Raw genomic sequence first — 18,649 nt, forward strand, 5'->3', positions numbered from 1 at the left:
GCATGACCATATATTTCTCGAGATTTCCTTTTCATACCAATTCCATCTCTACAAACTAGGCCGAAGAATTTCCGTAGAATTTTCCTTTCTTGCTTTTCTATGTCTTCGATTAATGATCTACCACGCATGATTAAGATTTGCGGTTACTGTATTACTGTATTACTGTATTATAATGGCTTAATTTTTCTTTCCTAGATATTGATTTTTGCCCGCCTCTGTCGTGTAGTAGTTAGTGTGATTAGCTGCCACCCCCGGAGACCCGGGTTCGATTCCCGGCTCTGCCACGAAATTTGAAAAGTGGTACGAGAGTTGGAACGGGGTCCATTCAGCCTCGGTAGGTCAACTGAGTAGAGGTGGGTTCGATTCCCACCTTAGCCATAATGGAAGTGGTTTTCCGTGCTTTCCCACTTCTCCTCCAGGCAAATCCCGGGATGGTACCTAACTTAAGACCACGGCCGCTTCCTTCCCTCTTCTTTCTCTATCCCTTCCAATCTTCCCATTCCCCTACAAAGGCCCTGTTCAGCATAGCAGATGAGGCCGCCTGGGCGAGGTACTGGTCATCCTCCCTAGTTGTATGCCCCGACCCAGAGTCTGAAGCTCCAGGACACTGCCTTTGAGGCGGTGGAGTTGGGATCCCTCGCATAGTCCGAGTGAAAAACCGACCCTGAAGGGTAAACAGACAAAGAAGAAGAAGAAGAAGGTTTTTTTTTTTTTTTACATTAATTCCAGGTGATTCGATAAGATTTTTGCAATATTTAGATTCTCTCTATAATCGCCTCACCCAGAGGGCTGAATGACTTCTCCTAAGTATTTTAACTTGTGTACTTGAGAAATTTTGCTGAGTTAAGATATCAAAGGCTGACCATCTAAATATCGGACGACTCTTTCCATGTACCGAGGTTAATCGTACGATATTTGACGTCCTATTTTGCAGACACTTACTTCAGTTGAATTCTCTCTTTGAATAGTCACTTCTTAATTTCCCTATCCCAGGTTCTCATTATTTTTTTCAAGTACAAAGTATAAGAGAGAGGATAGTTCGTCTCCTTGTCGGACCTCTGTTTTAATAGTAAAAGGCTCAGATATTTCACCTAGGAATTTAACTCTCGAAGTAGTGTCAGTAAAGGTTTGTCTGATCACTTGTATTGTTTTCCTATCTACTTTGAATTTTTTAGTACACTGAAAAGTGTATGTCGGTCTATTATGCTGCTATTATTATTATTATTATTATTATTATTATTATTATTATTATTATTATTATTATTATTATTGTCGTCGTTGTTGTTGTTGTTGTCATCCTCTGTGGTGTAGTGGTTAGTGTGATTAGCTGCCATCCCCGGAGGCCCGGTTTCGATTCCCAGCTCTGCCACGAAATTTGAAAACTGGTACGAGGGCTGCAACAGGGTCCATTCAGCCTCGGGAAGTTAACTGAATAGAGGGGGGTTCGATTCCCACTTGAGCCATCCTCGAAGTGGTTTTCCGTGGTTTCCCGTTTCTCCTCCAGGAAAATGCCGGGATGGTACCTAACTTAAAGCCACGGCCACTTCCTTGCCTCTTCCTTGTCTATCCCTTCCAATCTTCCCATCCATTTACAAGGCCCCTGTTCAGCATAGCAGGCGAGGCTGCCTTAGCGAGGTATTGGTCCTCCTCCCAGTTTTATTCCCCGACCCAAAGTCTCCCACTCAAGGGTACTGCCCTTGTGGTGGTAGATGTGGGATCCCTCGCTGTGTCCGAGGAAAGTCTTTGTTATTTAAGTATTCTGAATGACAATCTAATTGGAACCCGCGAATTTGAGCACTAAAAACGAGCGCCAGATCAGTTACCCTATATTCAAGAGAACAGGGAAAGGATCATTTGAAAATGTTACATGAATTCGGTTTTATCACTCACCGCAGTCTAAAACTTCCCAACATCATGTCCCTCATTCTGGGAGATGAGCTGTATTATTAGTAAATATTTTCACCATTGTTTTGAAGGTTAGCAATCTGTCTTATCGTTTTCGAATGTTATTATTTTGTATTGTCCGCCTCTGTGGTGTAGTGGTTAGTGTGATTAGCATCCAACCCTGGAGGGTTCAATGCCACGAAACTTGAAACGTAGTGGTGAGGGTGATTATTGTTTAAAGAGGAAGTACAACTGGGCAACCAAACTCTATTTAACACTAATGAAGGAGAAAAATGGGAGGGATCCGACACTTCAAAAATGAAGATATCGGCCAAAGAAAGACCAGGGCCGCGGATGGCGTGAAAGTGAAAGACACCCTAGGCCTCCCTAACCTAATACCGTCGGGTTCGGAAAAGAATAAGAGTTGACCAGGAGAGGTCTCAAGTACAGTACGTGGAAGCAATGACAGGACTCAGCTAAGGGCCCTATTGTCGCCAACCCACGTTCCCATGTTGAGAGCCCGTGGGGCCCCTTTTAATCGCCTCTTACGACAGGCAGGGATTGTTATTCTACCGCCACCACCCACAGGGGTTCGAACATTGAGAAATAGTACGAGGACCGGAACGGAGTCATTCAGCCTCGGCAGGTCAACTGAGTAGAGAGGTGTTCGATTCCCACGTCAGCCATCCTGGAAATGGTTTTCCGTGGTTTCCCATTTCTTCTCCAGGCAAATGCCTGGATGGTACCCAACTTAAGGCCACGGCCGCTTCCTTCCCTCTTCCCTGCCTGTCCCTTTCAATCAACCCATCCCCCCACAAGGCACCTGTTCAGCATAGCAGGTGAGGTGCTTCTCATCAGTTATATCCCCGACCAAATGTCTTGCCCTTGAGGCGGTAGAGGTGTGGTCTTTCGCTGAGTCCGGGGGGAAAACCAACCCTGGAGTGTAAATGGATTAAATATATAATTAATTTGGGTTAAATATATTAATTTATTGTTTCTTTTACATTGATTTTATAACTATTGTCATCTAAGTTAATTTTTATTTTTTATCTTAATTTTTAGCTTAAAACCGTGCTTTATATCTGTCTTTAGACTGACTTCATTTTAATATTTTGTGTGTTTGTGAGTAGAGTTTTTAATTAATCTGTAACTGCCGAAAATAATTTATGGAGGATTTAAAGAATAAATCAAACAGAGTAGGTTAAATAAATTGAAGAATAGTAAAATTAGATTCCTACCAAAATGTGATAAAAAAGAAACAGCTAAAAGGGTATTTTCAGAAGAAGAACAACAACGAAGATTAGATAGAATGAAGAAATACTGGAAGAATGGAAGAGAAAAAACATAAAACATCATAGAAGACCGGACAGAAACTGACTACAGTGGTCCAATGCGCCCGTAAAATCACAATAATAATAATAATAATAATAATAATAATAATAATAATAATAATAATAATAATAATAATAATAATAATAATAAAATATATTTCTTAGCAATTTCTGAAATAGAAAACATTCAGCAACAGACTGTACCTGAAAGACCATATCAGTTTCTTTCAAATCGCACTTTTTAAACTATATATAGTATATGAAAATTATTTAGATATAGGTACAACATTATCTATGTTTAAATTCTGTTAAAACCCTTTAATACTTGAAAGTTAGAACTTATTTTAATGCAGTGCTCCTCTATTGCCTCCTTAATCTCTCTCTCTCTATACTATATCCCCCTGTGGATGGGGGCGGTAGAATACCTAACACTCACTGTCGTAAGAGCTGACTAAAAGGGGCACCAGCGGCTCTGAACTTAGGAGCGTGGGTTGGCGACCACTGAGCGGCGGCGGTGGTGGTGATGATTATTGTTTTAAGAGGAAGTACTATTACCACTAATCAGAAAGAAAAAAAATGGAAGGGATCCGACACTTAGAAAAATTAAAGTATTGGCCAAAGAAAGATAAGGGCCACGAAGGGCGTGAAAATGAACGATTCCTTAGACCTCGATACCTAATACCGTCGGGGTTGGAAAAGAACAAGAGTTGAACAAGGGAGGTCGGATAGGATAGATAAAAGTGAGGAGTTGACACAAGTATGCGGAAGTAATGTCAGGACTCAGCTAAGGGTCCCGTAGTTGCCAACCCAGTTGCCCCTATTAGTCGTCTCTTACGACAGGCAGGGGATGCCGTGGTTGTTATTCTACCGCCCCCACCCGCAGGGGAGGATCACACATCAAGAACCTCACGACACTCATTGAGAAGATGAAGAAGCTGGCAATGGATAAAGAAATGAAATGTCGTATGGCTTTTAGTGCTGGGATATCCCAGGACGGGTTCGGCTCGCCAGGTGCAGGTCTTTCTATTTGACACCCGTAGGCGACCTGCGCATCATGATGAGGATGAAATGATGATGACAACACACACACCCAGCCCCCGTACCATTGGAATTAACCAATTAAGGTTAAAATCCCCGACCTGGCCGGGAATCGAACCCGAGACCCTATGAACCGAAGGCTAGTACGCTGACCGTTCAGCCAATGAGTAATGGATAAAGAAATTCGGCTGCAGGGCCTGTATTAAACGATGATGTTTCTTCGTCTCGTTTTCATCCTGATAAAGTAAATAAGAAGTGGTTATCTCTCAGGTGAGTGAAATAATGGACTTTGCTATGGCTAATGACGTACAATATCAATATCATGTCCATAACCTTGTACTTGACTGTTGATAACGTAGATATGGTAACGTTATCAGTTATCACACTTATTTACCACAGTAACCAAGTCTGCGTTATCTTAATTGAATGTCAAGAACACATGCAATAATTCTCTTTAGGAATGAAACTTCAGCGACTACAAGCTCCACGAGCAAAATTACCTAAGGAAGCGTCCATAAGAAGACTTTTTCTCCCTTTCACTTAAAAAATAGCACCAAATACTTTTAAACAGATTTCGGCTAACTTTCACTTTGAATATCAGGTGCATTTTTACAATTTACGGGAAATGTAACAAAATATGTCACATGTATGGAAATGGAAAGTTTGGACGTTTATCGTCTTATTCTTAGAGCAAGAGGAACAATCTCAGATGCTGTTCTCAATTTCTTTAAAAAAAATTAAACTTCATGAACATGAATTGACAGGCATTTGTAGAACCATGCTTGATAGGTTCTCTCATAATCAAACGTCAATAAAATTATCCACGTACGCTCATTCTTTGCGAACATTGTGCAAGCCCGTAACCCCGACCTGAGACAGTATAGGACCAACCAAAATCTGACATATTTCAACAGCTTGGACCTGAGTAAACGTCTACAGTACACTGATTCCTGCTATTTTTTTTTCTTCACAGAATTGTTAATGATACTCTTAAAAGCACACCTTTGTTACCTCATTTTCTATTAAATGTTTACCCACGTAGGATCCGAAATAGACCACTATTCCATATTCCTTGCGAGCGCCTGACACTCCAGCAACGCTCCACATTCTATCGCCTTCCCACAACAGCAAATGTCTTGCTTGAAATTGACATCTTCAGTCCCTATCATCTCTTCAAAACCAAACTGAAACGTATACTACAGGAGTACGCTCTGGATTCTCCGTTAACAAACTGGCCTTATTTCTGATTATATTAGGCATGTTTGTGAAATTAATAACTGGTTCGATAAAAGGCAGTTCGGTTTTAGGAAAGGTTATTCCACTGAAGCTCAACTTGTAGAATTCCAGCAAGATATAGCAGATATCTTGGATTCTGGAGGTCAAATTGATTGTATCGCGATTGATCTGTCTAAAGCATTTAATAGGGTGGATCATGGGAGACTACTGGCAAAAATGAGTGCAATTGGACTAGACAAAAGAGTGACTGAATGGGTTGCTATATTTCTAGAAAATAGATCTCAGAGAATTAGAGTAGGTGAAGCTTTATCTGACCCTGTAATAATTAAGAGGGGAATTCCTCAAGGCAGTATTATCGGATCTTTATGTTTTCTTATATATATAAATGATATGAGTAAAGGAGTGGAATCAGAGGTAAGGCTTTTTGCGGATGATGTTATTCTCTATAAAGTAATAAATAAGTTACAAGATTGTGAGCAACTGCAACGTGACCTCGAAAATGTGAGATGGACAGCAGGCAATGGTATGTTGATAAACGGGGTTAAAAGTCAGGTTGTGAGTTTCACAAATAGGAAAAGTCCTCTCAGTTTTAATTACTGCGTTGATGGGGTGAAAGTTCCTTTTGGGGATCATTATAAGTGTCTAGGTGTTAATATAAGGAAAGATCTTCATTGGGGTAACCACATAAATGGGATTGTAAATAAAGGGTACAGATCTCTGCACATGGTTATGAGGGTGTTTGGGGTTGTAGTAAGGATGTAAAGGAGAGGGCATATAAGTCCCTGGTAAGACCCCAACTAGAGTATGGTTCCAGTGTATGGGACCCTCACCAGGATTACCTGATTCAAGAACAGGAAAAAAATCCAAAGAAAAGCAGCTCGATTTGTTCTGGGTGATTTCCGACAAAAGAGTAGCGTTACAAAAATGTTGCAAAGTTTGCGCTGGGAAGAATTGAGAGAAAGAAGATAAAGTTGGAATTCAAGAGGACAAACTTGGGCAAATATTCATTTATAGGAAGGGGAGTTAGGGATTGGACTAACTTACCAACTTCAATAAATTTTCAATTTCTTTGAAATTATTTAGGAAAAGGTTAGGAAAACAACAGATAAGGAATCTGCCACCTGGGCGACTGCCCTAAATGCAGATCAGTATTGATTGATTGATTGATTGATTGATTGATTGATTGATTGATTGATTGATTGATTGATTGATTGATTGATTGATTGATTGATTGATTGATTGATTGATTGATTGATTGATTGATTGATTGATTGATTGATTGCCAGAACATTACTAGTGAACCCGGGGCGTAGCCAACGGGGAGGGGGTGGTGGTGGTGATTATTCTTTTAAGAGGAAGTACAACTAGGCAACCATCCTCTGTATAACACTGATCAGAGAGAAAAAATGGAAGGGATCCGATATTTCGAAAAATGAACGTATAGGCCAAAGAAAGACAAGGGCCACGAAGGGCGTGAAAACGAAAGGCTCCCTATGCCTCGATTATTACCGTCGGGTTCGGAAAAGAACAAGAGTTGGCCAAGGGAGGTCGGATAGGATAGATGAATGTGAGGAGCCTGGCACAAGTAAGTGGAATCATTGCCAGAACTCAGCTAAGGGCCCCGCAGTCACCAAGCCACGCTCCCAAGTTCAGAGCCCTGCCCCTTCTGGTCGCCTCTTACGACAGCCAGGGGATCCTACCGCCCCACCCACAGTGGGATACTACGAAAGAGAGCTTCTGGGTTTGGTCATTCAAAATGTATCAAATTAGAATAGAAAATAGACAATAACATTGCTGTATGATAAATTAGAATACCAGTTAGGGACTAAGTGTGACGACAGATAAATATGGATTTATGTTATTTTCCGTAGTAGAATCGTGTTTACTAGAAGACGTTTTGAGAGTTTGGCTTAGAAATCAGTATTTTACAAACATGTTGATTCAATTAATGAATGAAAATCCACAGCCTGTTTCCAGTCATTCGACCGGGTCAGGAATGAAATGAATGAAGCCTCCATCTAGCGGCAAGGATAGGAACTGTGTCGGCTGCCGAAACCTGTCGCACTCTCTGGGGGCAATGATTAATGAATGAAAGATGAAATGAAATTATATTGGAGTGTGTTGCTGGAATGAAATATGGCCCGAAGAAAAACCTCTCCCGCCTCCGCTTTGTCCAGCACAAATCTCACATGGAGTGACCGGGATTTGAACCACGGAACCCAGCGGTGAGAGGCCGACGCACTGCCGCCTGAGCCACGGAGGCTCTTTGGTTCAATTAATATGCAAGGTTAAACTTGAAGTTCTATTGTTCCTTCAAAGTTAAATAGAGGGAGAAGAAAGAACGTCATTCGTTCAGGCAGGTTTTGCAAATAAATAACCAAGTTCCTCCGCTTTGCTCTGCTACACGGAGAAGCATATTAGCATGGGTATCTATTTTCCTATCCTAGTATACATAGTTGATGCACACTGGTTGCCATGGTTACCACGCTGAATCTAGATAGACCCCCAGCCCAAAAACAAGAGATAGGAAGCAATTCAGAAAATGAGTGCGTACCCACGGAAAATCCCTTGTTCTCTGGTAAGTTGGATAGTAAGAAAGAAAACGTGTATTTTTCGGGGAAGTGTATGAAATACTATTCTTCTCAACAGATAGGTTTAAGGAAAAACGCAACAAGTTGACAGAAAAAGCAAATGCTGCTTTTCTTGTTTAAGGTTAGGTCACGAGTCTGTTAACTGCAAGAGTAACCTTCGTTATCATTTATGTAAAAAGCACCGTGTCGTCGTCATGTGTCCTAAACTTAACTTTGTAGAGATATCACTGCCAAGGATTTCTAAAGGAAAGGGAAAAAGAAGGGGTGGGGGGAGGTGGATGGAAGGATTAGTGTAGCAATGAGCACTCGGAGTGCTGAAAGGAGGTAGGCCTATTTCTTCAAACATTATGCGTCCACGAATATTTAATTTTTCACGGTCACATTGTACTGGAAATAAACTTTCAATATAGACCGTGATCAAATAATGTGTTGTTTACCTTACAAATAAAATAATAGATTCTTAAAATTCTTATCGCCAAGCCTAGACTTCCTTGGGTACATCTTTGTGTATGCTGTAAATACCGTCGGGCCATTGGAAGGAATACGTGTGTTTAATTTTAAGAACATCGTTGGATATGATGACTTTCAAAGTAGTGGAGAGATAAGAACAGGTGAAGCTGCTGGTTGTGCTGCAATAGAGCTGAAAAAGTAATCGTCATCCTCATGTATTTCTTCTCCGTTTCTGCTTCCATGCGATGTAGGGCCTATATTATCAGTTACTATGTAGAATGTAACGATTAAAATGTTATTTCAAGAAGTAATTTATTTATTTCTTGATCTGCTTACCCTCCAGGGTTGGTTTTACCCTCCGACTCAACAAGGGATCCCACCTCTACCGCCTCAAGGGGAGTGTACTGGCGCGTGAGACATTGGGTCGGGGATACAACTGGGAAGGACGGCCAGTTCCTCGCCCAGGCGGCCTCACCTGCTATGCTGAACAGAGGCCTAATGCGGGGGGATGGGAAGATTGGAAGGGATAGAAAACGAAGAGGGAAGGAAGCGGCCGTGGCCTTAAGTTAGGTACCATCCCGGCATTTGCCTGGAGAAGAAGTGGGAACCACGGAGAACCACTTCGAGGATGGCTGAGGTGGGAATCAAACCTCCTCTACTCAGTTGACCTCCCGAGGCTGAGTGGACCCCGTTCCAGCCCTCATACCACTTTTCAAATTTCGTGGCAGAGGCGGGAATCGAACCCGAGCCTCCACCGGTGGCAGCTAATCACACTAACCACTACACCACAGAGGCGGACAAGAAGGAAGTTACAAATAAATCGATTACATTTACTTAATTACTTCCCAACTCTGATGATCACGGAAGTATTTTATAAAACCTATGTTAACAGAAGGAAGGAGTAGAATGAATTACACCAGTGGTTTTCAACCTTTTAGAGCCCATGGCTCCTGTGATCAACAACATTCTTTCCGCGGCTCCCCTGTAGGATACCCAGTAAAAACTGTCGATATTTTCACATTTTCTGCAAGAATCTGTGAAAAAAATGTACTATTATAACCAGCGTCCAATGAAAACACTCGTACTCACGAAGTGCAGTAGGAAAAAGCTTTACTAAGTTCAATTTTTTATATATGAATTAAGTGAATTTTCACTGCGACTCTTCGGTTAAATGATCAACGTTGAGGCCTTTAGTTCAGAGGGTCCCGGGCTCAATTCCCGGTGGGGTCTGATTTCTAATCACATCTGATTTACTCTTATGGGTCGGGGACTGGGTGTTTGTGTTTGATCCAACACTTTCCTCTTCATATTCAGACAAAACACTACACTACCAACCACCACAGAAACACGATTACTTCACTCCATGTAGTCTAGCGTTGGCGTCAGGAAGGGCATCCGTCAGTAAAACAGGACCAAGTCCTCATGTTCTATATCTATACGGTACGCACCCGCGACCTCGCAGGTATGGGAAAAGCGGTAGAAGAAGAAGGAAGTAAATTTTCAATTTTCTTTGTAAGTTGACACAGCTGTTTTCTTCATCGCTTATACGGAAAACTCCATGGCGCTCCTCGATATCATTCAAGTCGCCCCAAGGCGCCACGGTGCACCGGTTGAAAACCTATGAGTTACACGATATCAGAATTGGATTGATAAATCTGCCTAGTGTAGACTGAAGTTTAAAACGCTCTTGTTAATCGGGCATAGGCTATGCATGTTTGTGTCAACTATGAGCAACACTGGACTCTGATCTCCACTTGTAGTGGGTGCTTAAAGCATCAATCACGGCATGTTTGTCATCATGGAAATATCAGTTCACATGCATATCGTTTTTAAAAAATTGCCCTATATTGCAAATCAGTCCACCAGTTAAAGAGCTAGTTGAAGAGTTTACTGCGTAATTGTAGAATGGTCCATGATATTCTGTTGATGAAATGGCGTATGGCTTTTAGTCCCGGGAATATCCGAGGACATGTTCGATTTGCCAGGTGCAGGTCTTTTGATTTGACTCCCGTAGGGGACCTGCGCGTCGTGGTGAGGATGAAATGTTGATGAAGACGACACATACACCCAGCCCCCGTGCCAGAGAAATTAACCGATGATGGTTAAAATTCCCGACCCTGCCGGGAATCGAACCCGGAGCCCCTGTAACCATAGGCCAGCACGCTAACCATTTAGTCATGGAGCGGGACAAAAGTAAACTTGTGTCCTCATCCCCCAGCTCTTTTCATGCACACCCCCAATGGAGGTGAGCTGCATGTACCATTTTAACCACACACCAGCCCTCCTGCCATTCTTAAATTTCTGGCAGTACCGGGAATGTCATTTGTGTGGAGCGTACTCTTATAATGGATGTGAATCTTGGACAATCCAAGAACAGGATAGGAAACGGCTTGAAACGTTTGAGATGTGCGTCTGGAGGCAAATGCTAAAAGTCAGTTGGACTGAAAAAACAACCAACGAAAATATCCTGCGAGAAATACAAGAGAAGAAACAGCTGATGATAACAGTACATAGAAGAACAGCTAAATTCATTGGTCACGCAGTGCGTCATGGTACCTTTCTAACCGATCTACTAGAAGGAAAGATCATAGGAAAGAAGGGACGAGGTCGACCTAGGAAGCAATATCTTCAAATATTGATGCAAAACGTTGGATGTAGTTCCTACTCTGAGATGAAACAACAAGCTGAAGAAAGAAGATAATGACTGAATTGACAAGACATTGCCTTTAGACATTGATTGATTGACCGGGAATCGAACCTAGCCCCTGAGGACGGCAGCTAATAACACTAGCCGTTACGCTACGGAGACAGAATGTTGATGAAATAACTGAGAAAAGGAAATGGCAGGTTTCAGAGTAAATAATTACTTATCTTTCCTACGCTGCACTCACTCAGACGATGGGATAGGAAAGGGTTAGGACTGGAAAGAAAGCAGACGTGGCATTTATTAAGGTATAGCTCCAGCTCCAGCATTTGACCGCTGTTAAAATGGGAAACCACAGAAAATCATCTTCAGAGCTGCAGAGGTGGGGTTAGAAACAACCACCGTGGAAACAACCATCTCCCAAACGAATGCTTACAGCTACGCAGCTCATACCACGCTCGATGTTTTAGAATAGTTGTTTTCAAATTAAAGTCCCAGTGTTAAGCAAATTCTCGACAGGGAGAGATTATTATTATTATTATTATTATTATTATTATTATTATTATTATTATTATTATTAAAACGGAATGTCTTTATGCTAGTGAATGCCTCCAAATGACAGGAAAAGCGGGACTGAGAGAAGCTGAGAAATTTGAAAGAAAGATCCTTCGCAAAATAATGGGTCCAAAGATTGTGGATGGACAGTATAGGCTGCGAGGAAGGGAAGAACTTTACCGAGACAATGAAAGGCTAACTGAGTCCATGAGAAAACGGAGACTTAAATTCTATGGGCATTTATTTAGAATGGATGAGAAGAGACTAACGAAAAGGATTTTCACAATACTAGACAGCAGACCTAAAGTGTCGGACAAATGGTTCAGGGAGGTAAGAAAGCATCTCAGACAGGTGGGACTAAATTCGGAAGACATCTCAAACCGAACAAAGTTTAGGTCAGTGATCGACAGATTTCAGGGATTCCATGACGAACCAAAACTTAACCGTGGGTGGACGGACGAAAGAAGACAGGCTGCCAGAGAGAGGATGCTGAAGTTCTGGGCTGTGAGGAAGGCTTCCAGAAACATGTAATTGTTATCTAACGTGGTCTCTAATGGCCGTAAACGAATATTTATTAATTATTATTATTATTATTATTATTATTATTATTATTATTATTATTATTATTATTATTAGGGAAACCCGGTACCGGCATATAGCCTGCTACTGTCAAATAGCACCAAGGGTGCTCAAGACGAAAAAAACCATCAGCAGTGTCATATTCCCTCCCTGCATATGAGCACTGCGGAGAGGTTTGGAATTTAATGCAGGCTTTTGGCTCGCAATCTAGTGATTAGAAATTGCATACTACCATCTCCCCTATCTTGTCGGCCAACATTCTGATGGTGAAATTTTTTCGACCAACGGACTCGCACCAGCTAACCATGGTGTCAGGCCGTTTAGACTTCAACGCCTTAAAAATCATGGCCACCAGCAGTTTACCCTCCATGGTCGGCTTTTCCCTCGGACACAGCGAGGGATCCCACCTCTACCGCCTCAAGGGCAGTGTCCTGGAGCTTCAGACTCTTGGTCGGGGATACAACTGGGGAGAATGACCAGTACCTCGTCCAGGCGGCCTCACCTGCTATGCTGAACAGGGGCCTTGTGGAGGGATGGGAAGATTGGAAGGGATAGGCAAGGAAGAGGGAAGGAAGCGGTCGTGGCCTTATGTTAGGTACCATCCCGGCATTCGCCTGGAGGAGAAGTGAGAAACCACAGAAAACCACTTCCAGGATGGCCGAGGTGGGAATCGAACCCGCCTCTACTCAGTTGACCTCCCGAGGCGGAGTGGACCCCGTTCCAGCCCTCATAACACTTTTCAAATTTCGTGGCAGAGCCGGGAATCGAACCCAGACCTCCCGGGGTGGTAGCTAATCACCTAATCACACAAACCACTACATCAGAGGCGGACTCAGCCAGTTAATTACTACATATATTTCTCCGAAATATATTGTCGTCCGCCTCTGTGGTGTAGTGGTTAGCGTGATTAGCTGCCACCCCCGGAGGTCCGGGTTCGATTCCCGGCTCTGCCATGAAAATTTGAAAAGTGGTACGAGGGCTGGAACGGGGTCCACTCAGCCTCGGGAGGTCAACTGAGTAGAGGTGGGTTCGATTCCCACCTCAGCCATCTTCGAAGTGGTTTTCCGTGGTTTCCCACTTCTCCTCCAGGCGAATGCCGGGATGGTACCTAACTTCAGGCCACGGCCGCTTCCTTCCCTCTTCTTTGTCTATCCCTTCCAATCTTCCCATCCCTACACAAGGCCCCTGTTCAGCATAGCAGGTGAGGCCGCCTGGGCGAGGTACTGGTCATTCTCCCCAGTTGTATCCCCCGACCAAGAGTCTGAAGCTCCAGGACACTGCCCTTGAGGCGGTAGAGGTGGGATCCCTCGCTGAGTCCGAGGGAAAAGCCGAACCTGGAGGGTAAAAAGATGATGATGATGATGAATATATTGTCAAGGAATTCAAGTTCACCAATGTTAAGAAAGGTGTCACAAATGCTGCTGACCAGAAAATGTATGTTTAGGTCGGATACTAACTTAAAAATTTACTTTCTTCTTCTTTTTCTACCACACCAGCGGGGTCGCGAATGCGAACTGTGTCGCACATGTGGATCTGGCCCTATTGTACGGCCGGATGCCCTTCCTGACGCTAAACCTTTATGGAGGAATGTAATCACTATTCCATGTTTCTGTGATTGTTGGTAGTGTGTTGTCTGAGTATGAAGAGGAAAGTGTTGGGACAAACACAAACACCCAGTCTCCGGGCCAGAAGAATTAATCAGAGGCGATTAAAAACCCTGACCCGGCCGGGAATCGAACCCGGAACCCTCTGAACCAAAGGCCTCAACGCTGACCATTCAGTCAATGAGCCGGACTAACTTAAAGCTTCACTTTCCGTACTAAAATAGCTTAAAATGTGAAGAATATGCTCATGGTCGTACTCCATAAACGTCCGGTTCCATGGCTGAATGGTTAGTGTGTTAGCTTTTGATTCCAGGGGTCCCGGGTTCAACTCAAGATTGGATTGGGGATTTTTTTACAATTGGCTTTACGTCGCACCGATACACATAGGTCTTATAGCGACGATCGAATTGGGGATTTTAACTTTAATTGTTTTATGTGTCAGCTTCATCATCATTATAATATTCACCTTAGGTAGGGTCCCATCCTCACAAACACGCAGATCGCCTATCGGACGTCAACTCGAAAGAGCTGTACTGGGCTCTCCGGAGGCCACACGCCATATTATTATTATTATTATTATTATTATTATTATTATTATTATTATTATTATTATTATTATTATTATTATTATTATTATTATTATTATTATTATTATTATACTCCATAAACATAAACGAGAAATGTTCCCTTCTTATCTTTTAAGATAACGTTTGCTTTTATTTCTGAAAGTTGATTGTCAATTCATATGTTTAAATTTCCCGCTAGTCGACTGTCTCTTCATCGTATGTCATCTTTCTCCTTTCCTCAACAGATGGCCCTGCATCCGAACTCAGACGGAGAATGCTGTAACTGAGACGGGACCACACCACTCAGAACCCACCAATGAACGGCGGTCAGAGCGGCTGCGTCATAGAGGTCGCAATTCGCACTCGCCTCTGCTTTATCGCGTGAGGAGCCTTGAATTGCTCAAACAAAACTGGTGTGACGGACTGAAATTGTTTAGTTGGAGGTTGGAGTGTTGTTGGAGAGGAGGAGTTCTACTTTCGGAGAAGAATTAATTTGTGCTGTATTACAAGAAATACCGTCGTTAGATTCCCTGTGCTTTAGGGAACGCTGGCGTGATCGTTGAACTGTCAAATCAGAAGTGTCAATCCGTCATGAATTTATCATTTGCCGGTTGTGGATTTTTGGGAATATACCACGTAGGTGTAGCAGCGTGTTTCAAGAAATATGCACCGCATCTTTTATTGGACAAAATTTCTGGAGCGTCATTCGGAGCAATTGCTGCCTGTTGTCTGCTATGTGATCTACCGCTAGGTAAGTTTTGACAGTAGTTTTAATTGGATTGTGCTTGTTATGCTGTTATTAATATTATTTATTATAAAACAGTTAAATTGATTCTTTCATTCTGTTATCTTTAGGACTTGAGTTGTAGAGGACCATGAGAAAATGATTTCCTAGTGTTTTCCTTCATTTTTTAAACATGAAGATAATGCCCGCCTTCGTAGCGTAACGATTAGTGTTAATAGCTGCTTTTCTCGGGGACTCGGATTGGATTTCCGGTATTGTCAGAAATTTAAGAATGGCAGAAGGGCTGGTTTGTGGTTCAATGGTACATGCAGTTAGCTCACCTCCATTGGGGGTGTGCCTGAAAAGAGCCGTACCACCTCGGGACGAATGACACGAGTTCACTTTACAAGAAGATAATAAATAATATACAACAACTGTGCTAATTAGGTTTATAATGTGTCACCGTATTTGTTTGTCTGCTGGATGACAGGACATCTGTATACGATTTAACTTCGAATATGTTGTGCCGTTACATTACATGTTAATGTGATTTATTTACTCGTTGGAGTGGTGCATTAAGCTTTCAAGTTCTTGTTTACAAACAAGCAGTTTTGTACCTTTGCCATGTGTACAGTAAACAATTATGTTTTGGAGTTCCTGTTGCAGTATGTGTACGACATTTATTATTTCCAAAGATTGTTGGGAATGAATTATTGGTACCGGTGAGGTAGAATGATCATCTCAGCGTCCGTATATAAACTGTAAAGAAATCTGCGTTGTCACAGTTCCATTACTTTATGCTGCTTGCGTGTTTAATGCAATTGTGTGAGAAGTGGTTTTCCGGCACAATACTTGTATTTCTGCTTGAACCACGTGCGTTGATTGTTCGAAAGGTCGTTCTAGTCATTCACAATAGGAATAGATCATTTGTGGAGTCAGCAGCAAGGAATCATATTACAAGGACAGTGAAAGATATACAGTGTCAGGCTAAGTGGCTAAGACACGTAAAAGAAATATTGTGGGAAAAACATTCAGGCTTCTCCAAAAAGTGTAAAGTAGTTAGTGGAACGTAAACTAATAACATGAATTATTATGATAGGCTGCATTAGGTCTGATCTTCTCATGATATCGATGCTCGCAAGTTTTCAACAAGCATCAGTATGTGGAAAGACCTGAACTTTGTAAACCTACTTCGTGATTTTATTTTCATCACTTCTGTTTTATGAATGAAGTCGTTGTGCTCACTTACACACCTGGTAATGAAACCTAGGTTCTTACGTAATTTAAAGCACGCCATCAGCTGAGTGTAGCGCAATTTCTTCTCATGCCCTGTGCCTAATACACACTGGGCTGGCTTCCTCTACGCATGACATCGACCCCAGCGCGGGCTTTCCATGTAGGTCACACCTGGACCTGCATGTCAGGTTCATTGAATAGCAAGCAGCTGGTTAATGACGTAACTGGCTCCTGGCGGTGATGGACGTTTCGTTTTAGGCCTATAATGTTTTATTTTGTGTATCTTTCCGCGATGTTCACTACTCGTCATCGTAGTCTTTTCATTGTGTGTAGCAGAACTGGCTAAGTAATTTATTACATTTTTATGCAAGTTAGAAGTTACTTCGTCTAGAAAACAAGTTTTTACATAAATGTAAACATAATTTTCTACATAGTTCAACATAAAATCATCGTTTTCTAAAGATTGTTTAGACCAGTGGTTCTCAACCTTTGTGGACCCGCGCCCCCCTTTGCATCCATAAATTTATTATTTCACGCCTCTATAATGAATTTACGAAAGTTCTACTTTTCTCCTAGGGTTAGCCTATAACAAAAAATATTTTATAATGATTTTATTATTATTAATTATGAGTGCTTAATACATAATATTACATACATATTTTAAATAATTATACCTTTACAAAGAAAGTTATGAATAATACAAATAATAATACCACAAGAGAATAAAACAAATGTCAGGAAATATATTACGGAGGATTCTACACTCACTGCAATTAACATTTCAAACTACATCATTTGATTTCATTTTGTAAAAACAGAATTAATTATTAATAAAAGGGCTGTCACTGTTTTTCTTTCGTATTTGTTTAATGTTTTGTTCCGACTGTGATAGTACACACCTCAGATCACTGTCAATACGTAGCCGTGCTCGGTATTTTGATTTGATGTAAGCCAGCGTAGAAAACTCAGATTCACATAGATATGTTGATGGAAACTGCACAAAACGATTCCAAAATAAAATAAAAAATGTTAAAACTATTTCCTGTAAATTTGTCATGCATTCATGTTTATAAATTGATTCTTACTTTATTTTCATTCTTTGTCATTTTATTACATTTCTTCTACACGTAGAAAAACGTTTGTGTAAGAATCATGAAAACGCAATAAGTTTTACTGTACTTCATTATAAAAATTAGTGTATTTTAAATTTTTTTTTACACGTTTCATTACACAATTCATAAACACGAATTCCTTGTTCCAACGTTATTAGAAAGTATAATAATTTTAGGAAAAAACATTTTTTTCTACGTGTACGATTTAGCGGTGACGAAGATAAGTTTTGTAGTAAATTCTTTTCTTTGTCCCAACGTTTCACTGTTTAGTAAAGTCGTGTTTTTTCATTGCATAAACACGCCTCCCTAGGGGGGCGAGCCCCCCCCCCCCCCAGGTTGAGAACCATTGGTTTAGACAGCTGATTTCAAACAAATTACAAGAATATAAGTCTACTTGTTCTTTCACATATTAAAAAATTGAAAAACACGTTGATATAGATGTATTGCACTAGTAAATAGGTAATGCCAGTATATTTAGGTTGAATTTCAAAATTTCAGTTACAGCTTCAAATTCCGTCACAGTATTTTCGTTCATAATAGGACTGAAGAAAAGAAACAAATTGATCGTTATACGTTATAATGGATAGTAATGATTGAACAGAACATTTAGGCCTAACAACTTTTAAAAATAGACGATTTTGCTTATTATACTTTGTAATTATTTTAATTTGACGGGAAAAAGGGCTAAAGCTCTTCAAATGTTTTGAAACAAGACAGTGACATGCACACACTTATACTAATCTTTGTAAAATCCTAATTAAAGAGCGCATACAAATTCAGAAGGAAAGATTTTTAGAAGCCTTTTTTTTTTTCTATGACAATGGCAGTGTATTAATGGGCTAGCTGGTGACCTCACCTGTCTATTCGGTGGTTCAAGCACCTTCTGGGAAATAACAGCAATCAAGGCCGTACCCAGGAATGCTTTTTCTTTTCTTCAGTCTTATTATGAACGAAAATACTGTGATGGAATTTGAAAAACTATAGTAACAAATGCGTTTTACTTTCAAATAGATTTTTACAAAAAGAGAAAAAAGTTTGAAGTAGTTTTAGAGCAGTGTCTTTTACAACTCAACGGATGAGGTAGAAAGGTAAATTCATA

At 41.1% G+C, this 18,649-nt stretch overlaps 1 protein-coding gene across 2 annotated transcripts in view; it reads left to right on the forward strand.

The window, feature by feature from the left end:
* The first annotated feature begins 14,894 nt into the window (after positions 1 to 14,894).
* LOC136866560 (1-acylglycerol-3-phosphate O-acyltransferase Pnpla3) overlaps positions 14,895 to 18,649 on the forward strand; it is a 125,597-nt gene continuing 121,842 nt past the window's right edge. For both annotated transcript variants that reach the window (XM_067143641.2, XM_067143643.2), the window contains exon 1: positions 14,895 to 15,229. In XM_067143641.2, coding sequence (XP_066999742.2) covers positions 15,070 to 15,229 — 160 coding nt within the window. In that variant the 5' untranslated portion in view covers positions 14,895 to 15,069. The remainder of the gene's footprint in view (positions 15,230 to 18,649) is intronic.

This window comes from Anabrus simplex, chromosome 3, assembly GCF_040414725.1.
Source record: "Anabrus simplex isolate iqAnaSimp1 chromosome 3, ASM4041472v1, whole genome shotgun sequence".
Taxonomy (NCBI): domain Eukaryota; kingdom Metazoa; phylum Arthropoda; class Insecta; order Orthoptera; family Tettigoniidae; genus Anabrus; species Anabrus simplex.